The sequence below is a fragment of the Bombina bombina genome, chromosome 5, assembly GCF_027579735.1.
Source record: "Bombina bombina isolate aBomBom1 chromosome 5, aBomBom1.pri, whole genome shotgun sequence".
NCBI lineage: Eukaryota > Metazoa > Chordata > Amphibia > Anura > Bombinatoridae > Bombina > Bombina bombina.
Genome location: NC_069503.1, coordinates 1003734865 through 1003747702, shown reverse-complemented (window position 1 = coordinate 1003747702; position 12838 = coordinate 1003734865). Strand labels below are relative to the sequence as shown.

Sequence of the window (12838 nt, the reverse complement as noted above, 5' to 3'; positions counted from 1 at the left end):
CTGTACACAACCTCGACATAGCTACTGACAACCCACAAGGCTAGCGTAACATCGAGGACGCAACACACCTGAACAGCAAAGACCATAGTCCGACCGAGGGAATTAGCTGAAATAGACGACACAAAAGGCAGGGAACTGCTGCACACCACCTCTCAGAGTAACATGACTCGGAACAGAGAAAACCATGCCCGCACACCCGACCAGACGATCCCCCCCTAAAAGTAGGGAAGAATGAAGCTCCGCCATCGCAAGAAAGAGCTCATTAGGCTATAGAGTCAGCGCCCGGAAGAACCTCGAGTGAAAACCAAACATTAATCAACCGGCACCTCAGACCAAACAGGTCACATACATCTCCCAACTTCCATTTAAAGGAAATAACGGTTCTAAGTCTCGGGAACCTGAAGAACCTAGAGTCCTCTGCAGAAGCAGAATCACAGCCCAGACGAGTAGCCCAAATCGACCACCCTTAGAGTGATACGCACAACCCTCCTTCTGGCCTAGAGGTATCCTCAACACCACAAAGGTGACATAAACCCTGGTAAAAGCTGAAAAAGCGCCCGACCAGTTCCAGCCTGGTATAAGAGCACTCTGGAACTGTTCAAGGTCCAAGAAAATTTGTCCCGAAGGATCAATAAATGAACTAGAAATGAAAATATTCAACAAGTGCGCACGCAACGAGTTGCAAGTATCGGTTCCAAAGAAAACTATAAAACGAAATCGAACAGACCTGAGCTCAAGGAAAAACAAACTAAACACATCCATCCGGATCAAAAATAAAATGAAAGGCATCACCCATCGTGTGAACGCCCAAGGTGAATGAGAACAACATGACCAGCCGACTAGAGGTCCCATTCACCCAAGCTGAGAAAAGGAACCGAAAAACATATAAAAAAATAAAATGAAGACGATAAGGAGATTGGCTTCATCCCCTAACGTCATATCCATTTTGCCATCCAACTTCTAAGGCCTCAGATCCCTCTGCCCAATAGGACTAGTATCCTCTAACATTGTCTTAAAAGAACCCTAAAACGAGTCAGTCTATAACGGAAGGTAAAATCATCCCTCGCCAAATCTGCTGGAGACCTCGGCTCCGAGATTGAAGCCCCTAAAGCCTCAGGGGCCAACATTTCCCCGGAAGGCCGAACCGAATCGGGCGATCCCACGCTCGATGGGCCTAGGCTAACGGAGCATGGACAGTATTGGAGAAATACTTCACTTGGGAGATATAAATTAGTCATAAAAATGGCCATGCGGTAACGTGCTGTAACCTCCGGCGGAAACAAGCCACTCTCCTGAGAAATAGTGAAGGCCATAGGGACACCTGCATGCATAGCCGGGAAAGGGTCTTGGGCATGGGTCTCACGGGTTATAGAAACCTCAGAGGCGGAAGGCTCAACGCACTCTAAGCTCCTAGACTCACGAGAAGAGAGTATTCTAGAACGGCACACGGAACATAACTGATGGGCATTAATTACCCGGGCCATTTCATATTCATCACAAGACACATCCTCCGTATCGGAGGCATCCGTGTCAGGCATATCAGAATCCTCCATAATCTTGGGATTACAAAAAGATAAAACTAACTGGCACCCCTTGACACCCCCAATGGCTGGGGCACTCACCGCCTCCTGTGAACCAGACAACCCACGAGCTAGACTCTCTCAGCATACGGAAGTGAAAAACAATGTAACCGTGCCCGTCACGAGGTGCACTGTGCCAGTCGAAAAAAAGGCGCTTAATCTGGAAAGAAGGCCATTATGTTCCGTAAAGGCCGTGAGCCTAAGTAAAGCTACACATTTGCAGATAGAACCATATAACTAACATGATTAAAAGTCCCCCTTGCTCAATAACCCCCTCAGGAGATATTAACCCATGATTCCTCATTAAGATAAAAGGACACTGGGACCCTATCTTGTTTCGTTAACATTACATTCACATATCGAAATAAAATGAAACGATCTTACCGGAATCTACTCCATGGAACAGGAACACGGCCCTTCAAGTGTGACAGATAGTAGCCTCGCTTCAGACATGGACTTGAGTGAAGAAAGGTAGGCGAAAGGTAGCGAAACTTGTCAACGCTAATTAACAAAGGAGCTGTTATGAGTCAGGATGGGTTCACAGGAAAACTCTCCCTGCATCTCCGGACTCTAACTTCCATCCATGCTTTCACTGAGAGGCTGACAGGATTACTTAAAACTCCAGTCCCATTGCGAAGAGTACTACCCTCCATAAGAGACTATCTCAAACTTCTGTACACTTCTCTGCCAACCTCCTGTGACTAGAGGCAAGAAATGACTGGAAGATGAGGGAAGTGGGGGAGGTATTTGAGCCTTTGGCTGGAGTGTCCTTGCCTCCTCCAGGTGTCCAGGTTCTGATTTCCCAAAAGTAATGAATGCAGCTGTGGAATCTTCCCTTTTAAGAAGAAAACGCTGCCGAAAAATGAGAAATTCCCATCTGGTGTCATCGTTCGAGCTCAACCAAAAGGCTGGATGGACGAAGACGGGGTGAAATTCTGGCTTGATAATGTTTGGTGCCTTAGACCTGGCAGTCTGCGCTGCAAAAGAGCATTACTGGTGTGGGACATGTTTAGTGCACATCTTAAAGACAGCATCAAATCAACTGTCAGCAATAAGTGCACTGACATTTCCGTTAATCCAGGTGGATTGACATCACAACTTCAACCGCTCAATGTTTATCTAAACAAGCCATTTAAAGACAGACTTCGCCAGATGTGGGCCGATTGGATATGCTCCGATGTGGTAACAACAACAAAGTCCGGCCTGCCTCAGAGACCAGATATCACTGTTTGTAGTTGGGTTAAAGATGCCTGGGAATTAATGCCGCCAGAAATTATTCAGAAATCCTTCCGTAAATGTGGCATAAGCAATGCCATGGATGGGACCGAAGATGATGCCATCTACGAAGATGATGAAAATTTGACGGATGAGACAGATGATACTGTTGATCCTTGTCTGGATACTGCAGAATCTTAAGATAACATAATTGCACTGTTTGCAGAAGAGGATTCGGACACTGACTTTGAAGGATTTTAATATTCAGTACCGGTAAGCCTACCGGTACTCGGTAGTTTACTATATTATTTTGCTACTGTTTACCATATGTTAAAATTACGGTATGTACCATAAAATTGTGTTTTCATTCTTTGATATTAAAATGTATACTTTTTTGCTATGTAAAAATTGTGTTTTCCATTCTTTAATTTATACTTTTTTCTCCTTGCGTTATACTCGCGTCTTGAACTTTTCTCCCATTTCCAGATTATAGCTATCCTGTTATGTTATACACAAATTACGTTATACTCGAGTGTCTATGGAAAGTGTAATTTTTAGGATGTCACGGTCCCCCCCATGTGTGTACTTTAACCCTTTCAGTGCTGACGGCTCTGAGCCGTCACAGAGTTTCTCACTCTGGTGCTAATGACGGCTCAGAGCCGTCATGAGCACTCTCCCACCTTGAGGGAGATCTGGGGGCTCCTTACTGCTCCTACCCCGGCGATCGTGCCTATAGAGTGACAGGCATCGCCGGGGCTTCACGTGATGAGCGGTGACGTCACACGCAATTACGTGACGACGTCACCGCGCAACTTTATTTATACTTAACAATGCTAAGTATAGGAGGAGGGGGCATGCTGCTTAGAAGCCTGTATCTCAGGCATCTAAGCAGCTACAGACCCCCAAGACCCACTGTTGGAAAGGTTCTCGTCTAACCTTTCAAACAGTCTAAGTCTTGGGAGTCTGTAAAAAAAAAAAAAAAAAAGTTAAAAAAAAAAAAAGATAAAAAAGAAAAAAAAGAAAAAGAAAATATTAGCACCCAGGTGGGAAATGGCTTAGCAACCAAAGGATTAAAATATGAATAAATGACATATTTCTGTTTTTATACATTGAGTTCACCAGTGCAATCACATCTATATTTGTTTGTTTTAATAGTTTTGTTCCACCATTCATGGCTTTAACCCCTGCTTAACTATAGGTGTTGTGGTTTTGGAGTTCCACTAAAATTCAAAGGAGAATTGTGGTATACTGATATATGCTGCAGATTTTAAGCAGTGGCCTTCTCACATAACCTTGTGTAAATACCAAGCTAGTGGGCAGCTAGTAGACTCTTAAAGTGAAGACAATCTTTGGTGAATGAAAGCCTGTTTTTTAAAAATACTATTAAAAACAGGGGCACTTTCATTCATCAAAGTTTACAAAGCAGCCGTTTTGTTAAAAAAAATTACCTTTTTTCTTTTTCACAACTAGAGCAGCTTCCCCCACCTAGAAATCCTCTATTCACACGTCAGCAATGACTAATCTTGCTTCCTCCAATCACAGCTTTCCCCCCAGGGTAATCATTGCCTGAGGCCATGCTGTGATTGGAGGAAGCCAGATTAATAATTGCTGACGAGTGAATAGAGGATCTCTAGGTGGGGGAAGCTGCTCTAGCTGTGAAAAGAAAAAAAAATAAGTTTTTTTAACAAATGGCTGCTTTGTAAACTTTGGTGAATGAAAATGCCCGTTTTTAATAGTATTTTTAAAAAACAGGCTTTCATTCACCAGAGTTTACCTTCACTTTAAAATAACATGAAGTGAAAACATCTCTTACCTGTGCTCCATCCTTCAGTTTTAAGATGCACTCCATAGTGTTTATAGTGATGACAACAGACTCTGACCCAAGTTTTGTCCATGGCACATGAATTCTCAATTCATGTATATGTCCACTAAGAAATGTGAATGGCAGCTTCAGTTCCTAATACAAAATAGATATATTTAAGTTAGTCTTGCATAATTATATCCACAAACTATACTCGGTTTTCTCCCCAATACGTATTGAATGTGCATATCACCCAGCTGATTTTACTGACCACAAAGATAAAGTTTAAGTCAATATTAATATAAAATTAGTTAAAAAAATGTTTCACTGTTAGTTGCACAAATTATCATACAATTAATTTACATTAAATAATGCAATTATTGTGCTCTTTGGATAACAGAATTTTTTTATAATATTGCAAAGTGTTACACTGTCAATGCCAACATTTGACAAATTTAGAGTATGCTAATATTTTCTTTCCCAACATTAATCACAAATAAATTGGTACAAAATAGAAAACCACACCATTCATATTGCTTAAAAAAAGCTACTTAATATATATTCCTAAAGAGAGGGGGGCAATAATTTTAAATTTAAAACATTTTAGCATTATAAGATTTGAAATGTAAAATATTTGGAGAATTATGACATCTGTGTCCTTAAAAGATCTAATTTTAATAAAATGTTATTTACAGAAAAAGAGCAGCTTTGGCACATATAAGACTTCTTACTGTCTTTTATATAAAGAGAAATTTAGTAAATAGTTAAACGCGGGGGATATGGAAATTAAAGCTAGACATGTTGTCATAAACAAGGAAGCTTTACTATTACCGCCAACACTGAAAAGCAAATAACATCAGAAGCTCATATCCCGCTTAACAGGAAGTGCTAGATTAAATGTTACTTTACATAGTGAAGCATTCTGTACAACTAAGTAGCAAGTATGAATGGCTAAATTAAACAGTAAAATAGTATAACCACTTAAAGTGATAGTGAATCCTAGTATTTTTGAAACGCTAGGCTTTACCAGTGCAACAAATAAAGGGGACTTTCAGTCATGAAGTATAAAATACTTCATGCTGAAAGTTCCTTTATTTGTCTGCAGCGTTTGCCACGCTGAGCATCTCAGGCAGCCCACGGCAGAATGCTATCTTATCACTGAGGTGATTTTAGCCAACAGTGTGCTTGCTATCCGGCATAATGCCAGGTGGCCCGCACGTCTATTGGCTAAGAGGTAGAAATGTCACCTCACTGAAAAATAGTGTTCTGCCATGGGTTACCTGATGAGCTCAGCACGGTGAAGTAACTTTCAGCATGAAGTATTTTATAATTCATGATTCAAAATCCCCTTTATTTGTTTCACTGGTAAATAATCCTAGTGTTAAAACAAACAAAAAATGTTGCCCTTATGTCATATATGAAATAAGATGTTCCTTTTAAATATATATTATCTATGACCATTGCAATCAATTAAAATGTATACGTGTATGAAAGTGTGACGGACATGCTGACTTCTGCAGATGCATCTATTAAAAATTCTTGTCATACCACAATTGATAATGTCTTCAAACACTAGATGCCAATTACACGGTGGTGGTTTTCTTTGGGGAACAAGTTATCTTGAACAGTCCTCTTTGTTCTGCTATTATCTGGGTGAATCAGTACTAGACTAGGATTCTTTAAGTGCAGGGTTAATTATTGCCAATGGTTATTTTGTAGTGGAATAACCTCAATTTAATAACTGCAAGTATTCTTAAAGGATTGTGATTTATCATAGAAACATAGATTTTAACTTCAGATAAGAACCATAGACCCAGCAAACATCCCACTTTATTTTCCATTATCACCTCATGTGGAAGTGTATTCCATGAATCAATCACCCTTTCTGTAAAGAAGGGCTTCTGCAAATTACTCCTGAATCTACAACCCTTCAGCTTGAGATTATGACCCCTTTTTCTTGAATTTTTTAATTGAAAACAACTGAAAAATACTCACAGTCTCAGATTTACTAAGCCCCTTAAAGGAATAGTGTAGTCAAAAATAAGCTTTCATGATTCAGATAGAGCAGGCAATTTTAAGCAACTTTCTAATTTACTCCTATTATCAATTATATCATTTTTGGTTCAGCACCTGGGTAGCACTTGCTGAATGGTGGCTACATTTAGACACCAAACAGAAAGTGCTATCCAGGTGCTGAACCAAACAATGGACCAGCTCCTATGCTTATATTCTTGCTTTTTCAAATAAAATAACCAGGAGAACGAAGCAAAATTGATAATAGGAGTAAATTAGAAAGTTACTTAAAATTGCATCCTCTATCTGAATCATGAAAGTTTAATTTTGACTAGACTATTCCTTTAATATACTTGAAAGTTACTATCATTTCACACTTGACCAAGTTTCTATCAACGTCAAAGACTTTATCATGCATGGTATCTTTAATCGACAAACATGTCCTCTGTATGTTAGAAATTGTATGTTTATATCCATTCAATAAAACATATAAGAAGCCAACCTTCTGCCAAAATCTATATTTCGAAAACTGCTGAAAACTGAGAAGGGACATGAAACCCAAATGTTTTTGTTTATTATTCAGATAAAGCATAACATTTTAAACAAATTTCCAATTTACTTCTATTATTGAATATACCTAGGTAGGTTCAGGAGCTGGGAGCTAGCTGCTGATTGGTGTCTGCATATATATGGCTCGTTATTAGTTGCTGATGTGTTCAGCTATCTCACAATAGTGCATTCCTGCCACTTCAATAAAAAGATATTGTGAGAATAAAGAGAAAAAAAATAGAAGTTTTTTTTTTTTTTTTTAATTGTATGCCGTATCTGAACCATGAAAGAAAAATATTGTGCTTCCCGTCCCCTTTAAAGTTGGGGTTAGGGCACTTTTTAAAATGTAATAATTTTAAACGTCATTCTCTGCTGAATGGATTATACTATGTATTTTATTTCCACGTGTGCATTTAAAAATATTCTCTCTTCAGGTGAAAAATAGTGTTTAGTATTTTCATAAAAATTAATTTTGCATATTTCGCCAAGGAATGTTTAAAAAAAAAAATATCTGGCTCCTAAACAGCATAATCCTTATTTAACTTGTTATGTCTACTACCTTATCTAAAAAAATGTAAAAGTGTAATACCCCTCACCTCCTCTTAAAATAATAAAATATGATATAATCTCAGACTGTTTCCACTGCACGGAGCTCTGCATTCAGCTTGCAAAAGAATTCTGTTCTAATTTCCTGCGCAATCAGTTTGCTGTCATTGTGAGATTGCCCTCTGCATTCAAATTTCTTGCAAAACTGAGAGACCAATTCATTATAGTGACACTGAAAATCGGATAAACTTTAGCTAGTTACCAAGTACCTGACGTTTTTTTTTTTGTTTTTTTTTAAAGATAACAAAAAAAGCTATGGTCAAACCTAAGTTAATACATTTTTAAAGCTTTGCAATATTTAAAGAGAGAAGGTAAAAATTGAAAGTGGGTGCATTTCAATTTTAAATAAAATAATTTTTGTAATATATTTCCATTGGAAAAATGCTTCTAGCAAAAGTCATGACTGTTTCAGTGGCATACACACATATGCTATGTGTGACTAGAGCTTCGGGATTCAAAGACTGTGCCTGCTCAGAGCGGTGGCAGTGGTGTGTGTGCGCATCAGTGAATTGGTATCATACAAGCCACCGCTGACTCTTTGTGAAGGTGTGGTGTTTAAAAGCTGGTGTACAGAACACTCACAGCATATGCAGTGTTCTATCCAGGCCCTATTAATGGGTGCACCACCGGCTGATTTTACTGACAACTCGGCTAAACAATGTTTTCAATGTTTATTGCTCAAATTATTATTAATTAAATTTATGTTAAATTATGCAATTATTTGTGCTTTGGGATAGCAGTTACAATATAAGAAAGTACTGGACATCACCCACCCAGGCTGACAACATTTGCTGTGGAGAACACTGATATGTGCAAATGCCACTGCAAAACAGTCATAACCTTTACTAAAAAATGGTATCTAATGAAAGTACTTTGCAAAAAATGTTTCTATTCAAAATTGAAATGCTGTCATGCAGATTTCAATATTGACCTCTGTCATTAACAGTAACCAAAAAAGTTTTTAAACTTTACAAAAATAAAGCAAAAGAGTTGCAAAATAATTTGATAAACACTAAAATAAAACGTATGGTAGACCAGTTCATTATACATTGCAGCTAATACATACAAAGCAATAGAATTAGAGATTGACTAAATCCCTCCGAATGTAAATTTTGTGTTTGAGAATTAAAGTAGTTGAATAATCCAAGAGGTAATTCTGACCAAGAGGCTGCAATTATGTGAAAAGATAAAATGTGGTGAGAGCCATGAAAAAAGCTAATTTTTCAATAATCAGATGAAGGTGTTAATAATACGAAGGTCAAGGTATGTAGAAACCGGGACAGTAAAATCAAAAAGGATGTATGGGTTACATGCAGACATGATATTAAATCACTAGGCATTGCTTTTGGTAAACCTATTCAAATATACCCATAGAAATAAAGTAAAATCCTTGTGATCTATGCTACCAACATTGTGTGGGTATGGGAGAGGTGACAATGGAGAATTCAAGAAGAAAGGACATTGTCTCTCAGGACTGAATGCTTCCGACAACAAAATACTGAAAGCTAGTTAAAGAGACATTTACTATGCATGTGTTAAAATACTGTTTTGGCATTTTTTTAAACAAAATTTCAGCATTTATTGAGGTGTGCTCATAGTGCACATGCGTATGTGACAGACAGTCACTTCTATTTTAAATAAACACTAATCAGTGCAGATAATGTAGCCTTTTATAAAGGTATATTTAAATGTTTCTTTAAGAAGTCTGCTAAAACTAAACAGCCCACAGTATACACTACAATGCAATGCTCGACACAAACAGCACACCAGGTCACTATAACAAATATATACTGTAGTCCGGCACTTAGCAAATGTACCACTTTATTTCTTTCAATTACTCCTTAACTTTTACCCTTCAAAAGTTAAAAAGATGACACAAAAGGTTGAATATATTATTAATGTTACAGAAATGGCATGGTGATAGTTATAGGACGAAGGAATATGAAGGGCTAAAATACATAAAAGCAAAACAAAAAAAAGAACTTTCATCAGAAGTACCCCCAACATCAAATTTGTACTTTTCCTCAACAGAAGGCATTATTGATTATACAGCTATTTCACAGGTATCTGAAATGAAAACTAACTTAGCAAACCAGTAAGAGAAACTGCTCTAAGTCAGGGTTTCATTTGGTAAAACATAAAATGATATATGTAAAATAATCCAAAAAATTAGACTCAAAATTCTAGTTGTAACTTCGTGGCTCCTAGGAATTGTTAAGCCTTGCTCTAAGAAGCATGCCATAGTCAATAAATGGTCTAAGCTAAGAAGGCCTAAATCTTTATAAAGTTGCCCTTACTAAAGAAAGATCATGTCACTATAACAAAACTCTCTCCTCTGCACTAGACACACTTGCCCCTCCCCGACTGCGCAAAACATCACATTATTTTAGACTTGTTATGTCAAGAGGCAAAATTGAGAATATTCCATAAATTGTTATTGATGAAATTCAAAATATATGACAAATTAGCAACTGGGAATCTTACTTTGGTTGCAGCCTTGTTTTGTTTAAATATTTTGCTGTGATGAGATTCCATTTTAAATTTTCAAACTTTTTTCTGAGAGCTGCTTTCCTTTTAGTTGTGAATATTGTGCCAAAGCAAATTGCTTGTGCAAAGTGATGATTGTGCCATATACACTCTCTACATAATTACTCCGTTCTTGTGTTGTAGAGTGAAAACAGCAATAGACTATAAACAAATGAGACTAGCTGTGTCCCAATAAAACTTTAATTTATGGCCATTGAAATTTAATATTATATCATTTTACAAGTCAAGAATTTAAAAATGTAAAACGCATTCTTAGCTTGCAGGCTTTACAAAAAACTGATGGCAGGCCTTCCTTTCATAAGATCAGTTTATTTTTATTTCCTTTCTTTATTGTGAATTTCAAGGAACAGTGAAAGCAACATTTTTATTGTTTAAAGTCAAGGTCAATTTTCATGTGAATGTGCCCAGTTTTAAAACAAATTATTAAAAACATGGTCACTTTCATTCATGAAAATTGACATGGCACCGTATTTTAAAAATACTTACCTTGTTCTTCTGAAATGCCGGATCGCCGTTTTGAAAAGATGCCCCGCCTGCTTCTTCCTGGTTTACTTACCCAGCAATGACGAAACCGGCTTCCTCCAATCACAGTGTTGCCTCAGGCAATGATTACCCTGGGGGGGAAGCCGTGATTGGAGGATGCCGGAATCGTCATTGCTGACGTATGAAGAGGCTTGCGACGGGATGGTGAAGCACTGGAGCAGCTTCAAGAAGAAAAGGTAAGTATATTTTAAGAAAACGGCTGAAATGTCAATTTTCATGAATGAAAGTGCCCTTGTTTTTAATAGTTTTTTTTTAAAAAACGGGCACTTTCACATGAAAATTAACCTTCACTTTAAAGGGCCAGTAAACCTAGAAAATAATGTTATATAATTCTGCACATAGTGCAGAATTATATAACATTATATTAGTGCTAGCTTTATATAACATATTGCCTGTGATTTTTTATTAAAAAGAGGGTTTTTCAGACCCGCCCTCTGTGCTCTACTGAGCGGGTCTGGTTTTCCCTCTGAGCGCATCTGGGCAGCTGTCTAGTCACAGCCCGGCCCGACCGCGCCATTACCCTCAATGTAGCTCACTCTCGCTGTCAGACAGAGCAGGAGCGAGCTACATTGAGTGTAAAGGCGCGGTCGGGCTGGGCTGTGACTAGACAGCTGCCCAGATGCGCTCAGAGGGAAAACCAGACCCGCTCAGTAGAGCACAGAGGGCGGGTCTGAAAAACCCTCTTTTTTAATAAAAATTTACAGGCAATATTATGTTATATAAAGCTAGCACTAATATAATGTTATATAATTCTGCACTATGTGCAGAATTATATAACATTATTTTCTAGGTTTACTGGCCCTTTAATAAGATAGATAATCCCTTTATTACCCATTCCCCGGTTTGGCACAGCCAACATGGTTATATTAATATACTTTTAACCTCTGTGATTACCTTGTGTCTAAGCATCTTTTGAAAGCCCCTTTATCACATGACTTTTTATTTATTATCTATTGACTTGCATTTTAACTGTGTTGTGCAGAACCCACGGGTGTGAGCACAATGTTATCTATATGGCCCACATGAATTAGCAGTCTCCTGTTGTAAAAAGCAAATAAAAAAGCATGTGATTAAGAGGCTATCTATAGTGGCTTAGAAACGGGCAGAAATGTAGAGGTTTAAATGTGATAAAGTATATTAATATAATAATGTTGGTTGTGCAAAGCTGGGGAATGGGTAGTAAAGGCGTTATCAACTTTTTTAAACAACAACAATTTTAGTGTTGACTGCCCCTTTAACCCATGCAAAGCAAAGTGACATACAGAGGAGCAGAGCTATGCTGCTCCAGATAAGGGGACAAGCACTGAGTCAGTGAGGAGCATCAGAAGTGGGTTTTGAACAAATAAAAATGGAAGCACGCATACAGGTTCATTATCCCCACAAACACATAAAATAAAATAGGAGTATGCAACTAGATTGCCAAGGTGTATTCTGGTGCGGGTTTGGAGCTTCGGGATAAGCATATGGTACAGCAGAAAGCAACCCAACATTATCCTACTTGCCCTTTGAGAGTAACTAGTGGTAACTTCAGAGTCAGCCACAGTTTATAAATCCACTGAGCAAACAGGAATAATCATTCCAATTGTACATTTGTGCCTATATGTTGGGACCACTTGCAGGGTCATGTGTGGGGTTTCCAACGACAATTAGAGGGTATATGAAGCCTTGAAGTAGCAAGTGTGCTGCACTGAGATGGGTTAAACCTTCTTTCTTACTCTGTGCAAAATAACACACTTCTGCTTGAACTCTACCTCAGTCTCTACCTTACTCCAAAATGATAGAAACTAAAACAAAGACAGAAAGAACCGACCAACACAGACGTCTATGAGATGTCTCTACCTACTTCAGTACATGAGAGGCAACTTACATATCACAGATTTAGTGAGACAAATATTATAGAAGCTGCATAGCCATCAGATATATAGTTGAATTTGTTTTATATTCCAACATGACTTTTATAATAGAATATTGGATAACACATCAA

General features: G+C 38.0%; 1 protein-coding gene across 2 annotated transcripts in view; it reads right to left on the bottom strand.

The window, feature by feature from the left end:
• VPS13B (vacuolar protein sorting 13 homolog B) overlaps positions 1-12838 on the bottom strand; it is a 1996594-nt gene that overhangs the window by 1981228 nt on the left and 2528 nt on the right. For both annotated transcript variants that reach the window (XM_053715243.1, XM_053715242.1), the window contains exon 3: positions 4609-4752. In XM_053715243.1, coding sequence (XP_053571218.1) covers positions 4609-4752 — 144 coding nt within the window. The remainder of the gene's footprint in view (positions 1-4608; positions 4753-12838) is intronic.